The sequence below is a fragment of the Prionailurus bengalensis genome, chromosome C1 (assembly GCF_016509475.1).
Source record: "Prionailurus bengalensis isolate Pbe53 chromosome C1, Fcat_Pben_1.1_paternal_pri, whole genome shotgun sequence".
Classification (NCBI taxonomy): domain Eukaryota; kingdom Metazoa; phylum Chordata; class Mammalia; order Carnivora; family Felidae; genus Prionailurus; species Prionailurus bengalensis.
The window spans coordinates 41708995-41723306 of record NC_057345.1 but is presented as its reverse complement, the minus strand read 5'-3'; the positions used below and the strand labels follow the sequence as shown (position 1 = coordinate 41723306).

Here is a 14312-nt window from a genome sequence, read left to right as displayed (position 1 = left end):
CATTTATATACTACATGATTATCTCATTTAGTCCTCACATCAACTCTGAGGTAGTTCCCATTTCAGGAAAGAAGGCAAAGAGATGCTAGCTTACCGTCATGGTTACACAACTACTAAGTGGTGGAGCTCCATATGAACCCAGGTATTCAAAATTAGTCTGTGCTGTTACACTGTGCTACTGTGTGCCAGCCCTGCCTATGCCTAGCCATTAGCAGGGGCACTGCCACAACAACTCTAGCAAAGTTCTCTTACCAGCGGGATTCATACTCATTCTGATCTTCTAACTTCCTCACTTTCTTCTTAATTATAGGCAACTTCTTGGTATCTATAAAAACTGCATTTTCCTAAAAAACAAGAGGTAGGTAGATACTTTATTGTTCAAACTGTTCTAGGAGGAAAAGTCAACTCTTCCCAGAAGTCCTGAACAGATTTAATAATCAAATCCCACATTGGAAGACAACGTATAAACAGTTTCATATGCTACTATCAGCATAAAATAACATTAGTGTATCTTAAGTCTTGGTAGAAGCTCAACAGAGGTTTTCAATGTGGCTATGTGCTACATGCTCAGTATTAAATCTCTTCGGAAAGCTTGACCCATAAACAATGACTTCTAATGTTAAATGCTGAAGTGCTTTTTACACTTTTACATTTCAAATTCTCCAAGTCCAAAATCCAGTTCATTGGCTCCTCCTGTTAATCCCATTCCACCTTCCTCCCTACTTTAATTAGGTACTATTTGCAAGTTCCTTTAGGTTAAGGACTGTCTTAATCATTTCTGCATTCCTGGTGCTAGCTAGGTAGTAAATACATTTCTTGTAAAAGAGTCAAGCTGTGTATACAAACAGACGAGTTAGTTTAGCACTTAATTTTATAAATATACCACATATTCTAATGATATAGCTAAACCCATTTACTGGGTTTGGCATACAGTATGCCAAGCATTTTTTTCACATATATTTTGAGTATTTTGAGTGTGTATGTATATATATGTGTGTGTGTATATATATATATATTTATTTGAGTATTTTGAGAGGAGAGGAGAAAATAAAAATCACTGTACTGCTGGGGAAAAAGTAGGGGAAGGAAAAGGATTTCCCTGAAGAGTTGGCATCAGAGCTGGCCTCAGTGTTTAAATTTCCAGATGAAGGAAGGCTATAATTCAACGTAGCCTAAAACAAGTATAAAATACAGGTTCTTACCCCTGTTGCATATTTTGCATACATTACACCATTCCATTCCCCTTCAACTGAGCAAAAAGATTTCTTGTCATTTGGAGAACTAAATAGAAAAGGAAACATTTCTGTTAGTCTTAATTTAAAAATTACCAAAGAATCTGGTTGGTGTGGCCTTCTACACAGAGCAGAACATAGAAGAGCAACTGTGAAATAAGTCTCTGGTGAAAGCAGCTTAGTAAAATTGGATTTCCCTGAGCCAACTATAAGAATGAGGGCCCTAAACAAGATGCTAATGAACTGAAGATCCTATGAACAGTGGGCATGAGATGAGCAAGAGAGCCTTGTCCTGGAGGTACAGGGGCCACAGCAGATGATGGACAGTCCCTGTCCTCAAGCTGTTCACAGCCTAGTTGTGGAGACCTCACTGTCGAGATTCTGGGTGGTAAGTGCTATGGTGAGTTTATGTGAACACTGGAGATCAAAGGCAAAAGTTGGAATGAAGGTCAGGGAAGGTCTCACTTAAGGATGTAACACTGGAGACCAGGCTTTTCATCCTTAGGAAGGATCCTGAAGTCCAAAGGTCAAATGGTTTGACCTTTTTTCTTGAGGAAAACCCCCAACAGGCCTCTACTTGGACATGACGATAGTATGTATGGCAGGTATGAAATTTGGGAAGTTAAGCATCACAGCAAAGGACAGGTTAGAAAGGATAAGGTATGAACATAGGAGGAGCTATAAAAGAGGTCAGAAAGAAAAAAATACACAGGGTAGAAGGATGCAAACTGCCATCACAGGACTGAAACAAGCTTCCACTATGATTTAGGGGCTTTGGGTGAAGAGGGACAAAGGGGAAAAGAAATGGACGAATCCCTTGTTTAGAAGCTCATTGTGCAGTCTTCTCAAAGTGTGTTGGGGACTCTTGGGGGTTCCCAAGACCCTCTTAGGTCAAAACTATTTTTATAATATTAAGACATTACTTGCCTTTTTCACTCTAATTCTCCCATAAGGGTACAGTGTTTCCCAGAGACATGATATGTAGCAAGAGACTGACAACAAGTAGTTAGGAGAACCCAGCTGTTTTTTCAAAAAATGTATAATGTCACTCTTCACAAATTTTTTAAAGAAAAGTTTTTTCATAAAAATACTATTGTCATTTGTAAATGTATTTACAAGTATTTTTAAGTCTTAATTTATTTTTTTAAAAAGTATTTAAGGAAGAAAACGCACGCTCGAGCAGGGGAAGGGCAGAGAGGGAGAGAGAGAATCCCAAGCAGGCTTCACACTATCAGTGCCGAGCCCAATGCAGAGTTTGATCCCACGAACCAAACCATGAGATCGTGACCTGAGCCGAAATCAAGAGTCCGACACTTGACCAACTGAGCCACCCATGCGCCCCCTTTAATTTCTAATGTGACAGATATCAGTGGATATAATAGACATAGACAAAGCTCTTCGGGGCTCTTAATCATTTTTAAGTGTAAAAGCAGTCCAGAGACCAAACCTTTGAGAGCCACCCAGCTGGTACAACCATTCATCATCTTGTGCTCAAATCCCTAATGTAGAGTCTACCAAGTACTCTTCTCAGCTCCCAACTTTGAGGGAAGTTTTCTATATACGGCTATGACTGGCAGAAGATTTTGCTGAGCCAGCATTTCCTGTTGGTGCTGGTTACCTCCAAAGAACACCGAGAAGCATCCATGCCTTTGTTCTGGACATCCAATTTCCACCACCTGCCTATTTTGGAGGCACAGATGCATTACAGTGGTGACTTATGCTACTCTCTGAGCTCTGCCCATATTCTCTGACTGCAGTAATTTTTTGGATTTTACACTGATCCTTAGCAAACTTCATCTTATATTTGTGGTGCTTCCTGCTCCAGATTTGGGTGGGTGGGTGGGGGGCTGCTGATTTTGTCATCCCAATCATCTATCTCCCTGGAAAACTGGTTAACCAGTCATGTATCTTCCGTCTGCAACACTGTTCCCAATAAGGCCTTTCAGGGAAGACAAAGTCCTGCAGATGTTCCTTTTCCAGGCAGGCTCTGTCTGTTACCCAGACAGCACAGTCGTCTTCACCTGACCCTAGATGGAAGCAAGCCAAGATGTGATGTTTTCCCCCAGCAAAGGCACAGAAAAAAGGACTGTGAGGTCTTGGAGACAATGCAGCAGGAATCGCAGAGTCTACTGTACAGTAATGAGTCAGAAATCAGTAATGAGTCAGTAATGAGTCAGAAATCTACGATTTGCACTAACTAGGCAATTTAAGAAGACTCCCTCAGGTTTCTGGGAAGGAAATCCCACCAATGAATGACCTGTGAGTGTTCTGAAATCCAGACTTTAGGTCTTCTTCTGATAATAGGATTTTAGGAAGGGACATGACATACAAGATGTGAAACAAGTTTACAAAGACAGAACCAGTCAAACCATCAATTCCTAGTAAGTTATAGTTCAAGACAAAAAGAAAAGTATTTCAGCGAAGCACAAGAGCACTGAAGCAGGAAAACAAAATACCTACAAAATCTCAGCAGTAATTCTGTGCTTCTTGCCCCCATAGAAAGGCTTAGTGTGGAAGACGATATTTGCACTATAGCCAGTTTTGGAACAATTGATATTGCATTCTCCACCTAGTTCCACCCAGGGTACTGTGAGGATAGACCTGCAAAACCAAAAGTGCATGTAAGGCTGACAGTTTAGAGGAAAAAAAGGAGGAGTGTAGCTTAAGGAACAGCAGGGTCTGCTGCCAGCTGGTCAGAGGAAATGGGCATAGCTCTACTTGCCTTCCATAACCATTTGGGAATGTGAGAATGTAATGTTCGTCATAATCTAGACATGAGACACAGCCTGTGGAGAGAAGGGATAGAATCTCTGATGAGTAGTGTCAACTGGCCATAAAGATTTTGTTGGCTGGTTGATAGATACTCCAGAATACTCCATTCAATTTAGGGAAAATCAATCTCCCACCCCTGCTCTCATCCCCAATACACATATTTATATGCAAATGATGAGATCCAGTCTGGCTTTCTGGTGCCATTTCCCCTCACTAGACAAGGGTCCAGCACATATTTGAATAAAATTCTATTAACAGTGCAGTCCACCCTAAGCCCACAGACTTACCCTGCCCTATGTTGTGCACCCCAATCGACATCCCAAGGAATTTTGATTTGGTCCAGATATGAGCATTGAATTGTATCTTCTTGTTAAAACACTCAGCATAAAAAGCTGAAACTGAATAGAAATTATTTGCAATTAGTGCACTACATAGCTATAGTCACCTCTCCAACACAACTTGGAGAAAGAACAAGCTCCACTGGGAAAATCCTTGTAGCCCTCAAAGAACAGCCTCAAATGAGGCCAGAAGGTATCTAACTGCCTTTTCTACCCTGTTTCTCCCAATGCAAGCACCATTCAGGGCCATATAAGAAGGAACTTTCCTGAATGATGACACTGTAGCAATCCTGGAAGCTTAAAACTCTTCTGGTCAGTAAGCATGTCCTCGCCACAGCCCCAACCTGGGACCATCCAGTATTTCCAGTGTTAACACTGTGTTGAACAATTAAGACATTAAGGATGTGCATTCTCTCCACTATGTCAGGAATATACTGCGCAGAAACTACATCTCATTTTATAAACTGTCAAAATTGCTCAAGTCTCTATAACATAGCTTGTTATGTGTAAGAGGACTTTAGAAGCACCAACAAGTTAGTTTCCTAAATCCCTGCTTTCTATACACAGTTTATCAGTGAATAGAATCTTTGGCATTTATACAAGGAACAGACAGATAGGAGAAACTAATACTCCTTACAAAGATACAGGCAGCCATAAAACTGGTATCTCAGCTGAGTGAGGTAAAGCTGAGTGACCTCAGCTATGAAGCTTCTCATGACCCTTTAGACAGAACAGTTCGACAGTGGATGGTACAGAAAAGCCCTGTAACTTACTGGGTGGATGATGGGAAACCTGCTCAGCCACGAATGTCACACAGTTTTTGGAAACCCAGGGAACTGGTCCTTCTGAAACTAGCTCCTGTAAGCAAATACAACATTTTCTTTTGATGTAGAAACAAATGACACTGTGGACAGTCTAACAATTGGAGTCTCTGCCTCCCAAGGTGGTTAACTGTTCTCTCCTCCACACACACCAAGCACCTTATACACACTTTTATTATTATGGCACTTAACTTCACTACTGGAATTACGGCTTTGTGTCAGTCTGCCTTGACTAGGTCTCCCTGAGACATCCTTGAAGGCAAGCATCATGTGCCTAACTCAGGGGCAGCATAGAACAGACAGCGGTCACTTATCAATGTCTGCCAAATGAGTAAGAACAGACAAATTACAATGCCTGTCTTCGGTAAGGACTACATGTAACAAATCACATGGAAAGGGAAAAATACGGAGATTTACGTTTACTCAGGCTATTATGTATCAGGCACTGTGGGCTAGGGCCTTTTTACATTTGCTTGAGTATTCCTTGTTGGTCATCTTCCTCAAACCAACCTCTAGATGTTGGGACCCTGGGTACTCAGGTCTGGGTTACTTACTCTTCTCTATGCTGTCTTCCTAGATCATTTCACCTCATTCCAGCACTTTAAATGTCATCTAAATATACTAAAATCTCTAAAAGACCCATTTTTCCCCTTAGACTCTTCCTTAGACTCCAGATTCTTAAAATTCTAACTCCCTGATAATTCCACATACATGTGTAACTCATACTTTTTATTTCAAATTCGAGTTCTTGATTCTTCCTCCCCAAATATAATTTTTTTCTTTTTTTGTAAATGGCATCAACCAACTGCTGAAGCCCACATGCAGGGTTCATCTCTGTCCCCTTTTACTTCTCCAGTCTACCTATCAGTATTACCTCCACAATACAGCTTAAATCAACTGTGTCTCTCTTGGAATAATGCCAAAAATTCCTCAGTGGTCTCTTTCCTTCTATTTTTGCCCCTTTCCAATTTATTTTTAACAAAATCATTACAGCGATCTTTTCAAAATAAAAATACAATCCTGATAAGCCATAAAATTACCATTATGGCCCACAAGGCCTTCCATGACCTGATCTGTGAATCTCATTTCCTGCCACTTCTTCCCTGCTCACTGTATCTAGAGTATGTTGCTCCAACAGCACTGTTCTGTGAGTGCTGAGCATCTTCTGATTTCTGCCTTCACCATTGTTATCTGCCCCCAAATAAAATGAAATCTTGAATCAGTCTGCAACTTAAGATTAAAAATGTCAGTGTAGAACTCACTGCGTTCTCTTCAGTATCATTTGGTAATGTCCAGTGACACTGAAAGATTTCGCCCAAAATGGGGTTGTATGGCTTTTTGGCAACCGATCCTTTCCTTCCTGCATGAAAGGCTGAGAGGTACCATTTCACAACCTGAACCATTCGATCTCTGGCATCCTTCTGGTCACTAATGCTGCAAGGGAGAAAGACAAAATGTAATGTCCTGCTTTCTAGTAACAGAAAAGCTGATGCAGCACTCCTCAGCATGGTCCACCCTAAGCTAGGCTGAGAGGACCCAAGACAAAGAGTTACTTCTAAGTTTCTTTTTAAAACTGAGGTATAATATACATGATTAGACACACTAGTCTTAAGTGTTTGGTTTGATGAATTTGATAAATGGATATAGCTGACCTTTGAATGACATGGGTTTAAACTGTTTGGGTCTCCTTACACGTGGATTTTTTTCGATAAATACAGTAAAGTACTGTAAATGTGTTTTCCCTTATGACTTTAACAATGTTTTCTTTGCTTTAGCTTTCTTTATTATAAGAATACATAATACATGTTATGTACAAAAATATGTGGTAATACTGTTTATGTTATCAGCAAGGCTTCTGGTCAGCAGCAGGCTATTAGTTAAGTTTTGGGGGGAGTCAAAAGTACACACAGATTTTTGACTGTGTGGGGGATAAGCAACCCAAAACCCCATGTTATCCAAGGGCCAAGTGAATACCAATGTCAACCAGTGCGCCCAACCATCATGAAACCTCAAAGTGATTTATATCTGGCTTCAGTAAACCACAGTCCAAGGCCAAAGAATGTAGTCAGAGAAGATGGATTAGAACATCCTGCCATAAAGAAAAATTTCCTGCTGCCACTGAAAAACAATGTGAACTCATCTCCTTGTAAATCAATGTCAACTTTAGAATACTTTCCCCTTTGTACATATATCTAATATTGCAATATTTAAAAAATGAGTCGGTCTGTAATCTGGACACTAGACTGTAAGCTCCTCAAGGGCAGACATTGTGACTTTTTCTTTCTCCAGCTCATAACAAAGTCCTGGCAAATAAGAGGTGCTTTAGAATGGTTTGCTGAACTCAATTAACTGAATTTCGTCAGGATATAGTATAAACAGTGATTACCAATCCCTGGATCAAATAAGCTCATAGCCTTGGCTCTATAAACATTGCCTCTCAAGATTTTTTAGCATCTAACTTGGTTGCCTAACAACATCACCACCATATAACCTAAGCAAACAGACAGGTATCTAATAAAACAAAGTATTTAATGTCTGAAAGGTAAAAAGGATAAAAGGAATCCACCTATCCTGTACAAACACAAAGCTACCAAGTAACATCTTAAAAATTGGAAACTACAGTGTTCAGGCAAATACCTCACAAACAGGTCCGGATGTGCAAAAAAGTCTGCATACATTTCTAACAGAGATCTTCTTTCAAGAATGAATGTTGGAAGAACTACCTGAAAAACATACACATTTGACCCTTGAGGATCAAATTCCACTACAGATAAACAGACTACTGTATTGATTAAAAAATTTTTTTAACCCAAAACCAAAAAAATCTCATTCCAATCATGGTAATACCCACCACGTACTGCCCAGCATGCTTCTGATACCTACTTTCCAAACTATTCTGATTCAGAAATGCTCATTAACCTGCCCGGCAGATGGGAAATGAAGAACAGATTTTCAATGTTCAGACGTCACTTCCTCTGTGCAACCTCCCTATTGCTCCCAAATCAGTATAACGATGACAAACTCTCAGCACCAACTCTCTGATGCTTTCTACCTGCTGGGGCACTACATATACTTTATGTTATTAAATTGTACAACAATCCTGTTATGAAAAAACTAATACCCCTATTTTACAGTCAAGAAAAATGAAACTCAAAGAGAGTAAGAAATTTTCACATTGCTCCGTACTGCTGTGGAATTCAAAACTGAGTCTGACATTGAGGGCTCTGTGCACTTTCTAATAATGCTGCTTCTCTGTTATTGTTAGTTGTATTAGGTAATGGATATACTTACAAACCTGTCTCCTCAAATAAATGATCTCCTAGAATGCAAGGACCACACTTACTTACACTTGCATTCATGGCTACTATTACACAGTAAGAAATCTTTAAATGAGCATTAAAGGAATAAACAAAGAAGAGAATAAGGATGGGAATCAATGAACTCTTTCTACCGGGGACTGAGCCCATGAAGAAACGCTGAGGGGCTGGGAATATGGCAGAGGAGAAAGTAAATAGGAAACTGGAATATGGGAAGAAGGAATGAGGAATATTAGGAACAACCAATTAAAAGGAGAAGAATTTAATTAGGGAATGGAAGAACAGTTTTTGATATGTCTATCAAATTACAGTATTCATTATAGAGCACCACAGTAAGCAAAAATTCCCTTAAATTTAGTAATTACTGCATGTGAACTACATTCAAGATTCTGTGTTAAAATCCTGTAGAAAAGGCAAAGGTAAGTTTGAGAGAATAATATACAAGAGATGTTCAAAGTGTCCTGGAAGTTTAGGAGAAGGAAAGATCATGTTCTGTTAGGCAACCAGAATGAGGGCAGAGCTGGGAAATGACTCACTGAGGTAGCACTACAGAAAAGCCTTAGAAAAGAATAAGACTGTAATAGAGGAGAAAACAGAAAAACAAGACATGGTCATGGGCGGGGGGGTGGGGGGGGGGAAGGGGGAAGACATGGAGACAGGAAATAGTGTGTGACAGGGATTGACCAGTGGACCAGTGTGGTTGGGTATATTAAGAATACGAGAATGATGGAACACAGTTTAGAAACAACACTATGGCTCTAACATTTAGAATCTTTGTTATCAGACTCCAGAGTTTACATTTTAAAGTTTGTTTGAGAGAGGGAGAGCAAATCCCAGGCAGGTACCTCACTGTCAGCACAAAACCTGATGAAGGGCTTGAACTCAGGAACTGTGAATCATGACCTGAGCTGAAGTTGGGACACTTAACCGACAAAGCCACCCAGATGCCCCAAGAGTTTACAGTTAAGTAAACATTCTCCTATGTATGTTTCTTTCCCATATATGCTCATAATCTAAAGATGGTTAGACTGGTAGGTAAGCTTATGTACTGACTTCGTACAACCAACTTCCTACCACTCTTGAAAAACAAATTACAAACTGCTAATTAAGAATGTTAAAGAACAAAACAGGGGTAAATACTTTTAATATATAAGTAACTCTGACAAACCAACAAGAAAAAGATTACTACTGCTCGGAGAAAAATGGACAAAAGTACTGAACAGGTAATTCAAAAAGAAGAAATGGCCAAACCCCAATTTACGTGTAATAAAAGAAAAAAGAAAAGATTTTTTTCTCCCTACTTAAATTTTCTTGATAACTCTCACTCAACAGCTCTTCTTCAATGTTTTTAGCAATATACTGATACATGCCATTATGTCAAGTCACTGGAACAGGGCTAGGTTGTCTTAGACCTGGGTTCAAGTACTTATTTTGCCACCCCTTAGGTATGAGGAGGCCCTGGAAAATTAACTCAACTTCCGTAAGTTTGTATAAGAGGAGGATAATTACATGCCCTGCTTCTACCTTAGAACTGTTTGGAAGATCAAGTGAGGTAAATGGGATGTGACTTTGTAGTATTTCTGAACACTACAAAGTACTTAGGAAAGAACTCTTTTTTAGAAAGTATCTGAAGTGAGAAGATACATTTAAAAATAGAATGAGAAAAATTTAAGGCATTACTGTAATATTTTGGAATGCATAAAGGCATCAAGATTTCAGAATCTGTTGGTAATCACAGCCATTTGTTTGTGCCAATAACTAAAATAACTCATTATTAACATACTTGGTAAAAAATTAACAATTATTATCACATCTTTGATAATATAACAAGCTTATAGTAACTGTGGACCAAATGTAGATTAACTGGCAGAGGAAATTATGTGAGGCAAGTATTACAAACTTGATTGTGGCAGACACTTTTGGTTGCCTATGCACAGCCCTGCTTCATCCTTAGTAAGAGAATTCTGATTCAGCTCAAGATTCATGAGAATCTAGATTCATGAAAGTCACAGGGTCCTCCCAGATCTCAAGGGGTGAATGTGGATAAATCTGTACCTATCATTTAACCTCCCTTGCTAGGTACTGGTTTAGGTGTGGGTACAAGCATCACTCTGGCCAATAAGATTCAGTTGGAAGTCTGAGGGGCCACTACAGAAGAATGCCCTTCCCTAATAACAATAACAAATCCAGGAAAAGCAATTATTTTTCTGGCTCTTGACATTATTTGCCTAAGGATGTGATGACTGGAAGTGGGACAGCCATTTTGCAATTACAAAGAGACAAGCCTGAGTGTGAAAGTCAACATGCTAAGGATGGAGGAACAGAAGGAACCTAGGTTCTTTCTCAGACACAACTGACTGAATTAATCCCAGAACAATGCTACTTGTAGCCTTCTCATTATATGAGATAATAAATCTCATATTGTTCAAGATATCTTCTGGTTAGTCATCCATTACTGAAGACCAAGACAGACCAAGGTGGAAAATACAGAAAAGAAATATTTAGATGTCAACATCTAAAATTACACTATAACTCGCAAATTTGAAGTGACAATTCTGTCCCAGCAATTATGCAATCTAATGATCACCAAAAAAGTTCTGGGACAAACTTCTGCAAATATTCTCTTACCTGAAAATATTCTCACACCTGACAAATATGCTGATTTCCACAAATTAATGCTATCCTTGTGTTTCTGTTCTCATTTAGATTTAAGGTAAAAGGTTTTATTATGGACACTTACTTGGAAAGTATTAAGGATTAGTTTTTTCCTCAATAACCCTCTAAATCCAAAACCAAAATGAAGCTGACTGCTGATGAAGACTATATATAGCCCTGGAGCTGATTTGGTCTTAACAAAAGTGAGAGTCCTAAATTTTATTAACTTTCTAAAGCTAGGTAAAATAATAATCTAACCAATATGAAAACTACTAGAGCTCAAGTCTTTAGGACAAAAGGCAGTAGTAGAAAGACTGCAGATTTTGAAGTCACAGACCAGATTAGAATCTTAGTTCTGCCACTTAATAGGACTCAGCCAAACTACTCAGCCTCTGTGGGTTTTAGTTTCCTCATCTATAAAATGTTAACAGTAACACCTTTGCAGAGCTGTGATGAGAATGAAGTGCAAGAATAAGGTTTCCAGGGGCACCTGGGTGCCTCAGTTGGTTAAGTGTCTGACTCTTGGTTTTGGCTCAGGTCATGATCTCACGGTTAGTGAGTTTGAGCTCCACGTTGGGCTCCATGCTGGCAGTGCAGAGCCTCTTTGGGATTCTGTCCCTCCCTCTCTCTCTGCCCATCCCCTACTCATGCGCTCTCTCCCTCAAAATAAACAAACATTTTAAAAAAATGTTAAAAAAAAAAAAAAAAAGAATATGGCTTCCAGCACAGTGGCAGGGATATACAAAAGGCACCCACATGCTAGTCTCCTAAATCAACAGGGCATTTCTGTTTAGAGCACCAAGTTTAAATTCAAATTAAAATGCAGACCATAGTAAGTGTATGGTTCAATATGTCATACAATTTCCCATTTACTACCTGTTCCAATCCTTAACAACAACCCTGTGAAGTGGCCACTGTATGTTCATCTTGCACGAGAAATGTAAAGATCACAGAGGAGGGGACCTGTGCAAACACATGGTTTCGTAATAGCAGAGGCAGGATGTAAACAAGGGTCCTCTAACCCCAATTTCAGAACTCTGCTCATTTGATTGTGTGCACACCACACTACTTTAGGTTTTATCCAAATAACTCATCAAGCCCAACACTATTCCTTGTTTGCCCCCAGTAAAAACCAAATCTTAATTCATACAATTCACATATACTATCTCTATGAATTCTAGCTTTACATATTTTATCCATTTATAAAACTTCTCAGTTTACTCATCTATGTAGATATTAAACCACAAAAGTATAAACAGAAGTTATGTCATTATGCTACATTTGCAGGCACACTCGCTGTACAATCACGAGAATCCACGCATACACATTAAGACTTCTAGCAAACGCCAAATTTGATTCTTACCTTAGTAAGATCCATTCCAAGCCTAACCTGTGACAAGAGATGCATGATAACGCTCTTGTGCTCTTCCACGGACCCTGCCTCCCCTTCATCATCTCTATCATCATGTGAATCAAAGAGGTCTAAAACAAAACAGATCTGCTTAGACCAGTGTTAAACTGGGCCAATCTGTGATGCTACCAGTGTTACAAATCTTTCTTTCAAACAGTTTTAAGAAAAAGTTAAATCCTCCAAGGCTACTTACCAGCATCACTTGTTCCATTGGACATGGAAGAATTAAGTGACTCTGTGGTATCAGGGCGCTTGAGACTATTTCCTGAGCTGCTGTGTGTCAAGACTGAGGCAGATCCAGAGGAACTAAAAAAACAGTAATCACATCCATAAGCTTTTAAGAAAGCAATTTAGAATCATAGTAAGACATTAACCTATAAAGCTACCTAAAACCAATAGAGGCAGATAGGTGACAGAAATAAGCTAGACTTACAGTTAGCTGGTCATACACACACACTTTCCAACTCTTTCTCTGTCACCCTCATGACTGTAAAGTGTGACGACTAGGTTTCTTATCTTGTAGTTTTTGCATAGTGTGTGGTCAACCAAGCCATGCTGAAAAGTCATCAAAAATTAGTAAGATTTTTGCCTCTGCATCTAAGTTTAAAACTAGAGTTCACTTTCTTATTGTGTTACTTTGCATAAAGTTACCTATAATTCTCTGCAACAATTTTCAGAACCTCAAAACTTGCAAGTGTATTACTTAGTCTCAGAAAGATGCTTTGTCTATATTTTTGAGATCCTCTGATAAAAGCCCACGCTAGTACATAACACTCTTCCCAGTCCCTTAAAAACTGTATTTGAAATTAAAAAATAAAAAAGCATATTATTTTTTACAAGTAAATTTATGGTAACTGGAATTATGAGCTGGTTAACAGGGTCTAAGGAAAGCTTCCTCTATTATACTGTTACACCTGTGATTACAACTTACCCAGGATTAGTTGTATATTAATAAAATAATCAGGGCCTACAGTTTACTTATTAAATATAAAAAGAAAACCAAAATTTTTACACTGCAGATACTATTTATAAAATAGTACACACATAATCAGTCTTGTTACACATTTATGGGTGCAAAACATATTATATATTCTAATTTAAACATAGTTTGCCCTAATTACTTACCTTCAATTTTTTTTTAATTTAATAATAAGCTTTCTAGTTTTCAGAAGCAGTTCTTCACAGCAAAACTGAGCAGAAAGTACAGAATTCCCATGTGCCCCTTTGCCCACACATGCACAACCTCCCTCCCATACTACCAACATCCCACACCAGAGTGATACACTTGGAACAACTTATAAACCTACACTGGCACATCATTCTCTGACTCAAAATCCACCGTTTACATTAGGGTTCACTCCTGGTGATGTACTTTCTATGAATTTTGACAAATGGATGATGATAAGTATTCATAACTGTAGTGCTGTAGAGAATAGTTTCACTACCCTAAAAATCCTATGTACTCTGCCTATATTAGAACATTAGAATATTAGAAAAATCTAATATTAGAGTATTAGAACAATGTATATTCTAATTTAGACATAGTTTGTCCTGGTTACTTACCTCCTTTTGATCTACTTTTCAAAAATCCTTAGGTAACTAAATATTGCTTCTTTGATAATTTAGTAGTATACATCACAAGGTACTGTAACTAATGTCTACCTCACCAGTTTTGAGAGCCAATGGAAAATATGAGTAAAAGACCTAGGTAAGAGAAATCAAATTATCATTAAATAAAGGAGCTGCATGAAAATTATCTTCAAAAT

At 38.7% G+C, this 14312-nt stretch overlaps 1 protein-coding gene across 14 annotated transcripts in view; it reads right to left on the bottom strand.

Moving 5' to 3' along the window:
• Positions 1 to 14312, bottom strand: part of OSBPL9 (oxysterol binding protein like 9) — a 199457-nt gene that overhangs the window by 2575 nt on the left and 182570 nt on the right. For 13 of the 14 annotated variants that reach the window (XM_043578758.1, XM_043578761.1, XM_043578759.1 and 10 more), the window contains 10 exons: positions 12740 to 12852; positions 12499 to 12617; positions 7801 to 7886; positions 6426 to 6597; positions 5116 to 5200; positions 4292 to 4402; positions 3955 to 4018; positions 3693 to 3833; positions 1203 to 1281; positions 253 to 344 (listed from right to left, as the gene is read on the bottom strand). In XM_043578758.1, the coding sequence (XP_043434693.1) occupies positions 253 to 344; positions 1203 to 1281; positions 3693 to 3833; positions 3955 to 4018; positions 4292 to 4402; positions 5116 to 5200; positions 6426 to 6597; positions 7801 to 7886; positions 12499 to 12617; positions 12740 to 12852 (1062 nt within the window). Of the gene's footprint in view, positions 1 to 252; positions 345 to 1202; positions 1282 to 3692; positions 3834 to 3954; positions 4019 to 4291; positions 4403 to 5115; positions 5201 to 6425; positions 6598 to 7800; positions 7887 to 12498; positions 12618 to 12739; positions 12853 to 14312 lie in introns of those variants that run through there. The other variant, XM_043578770.1, reaches the window with a different exon arrangement.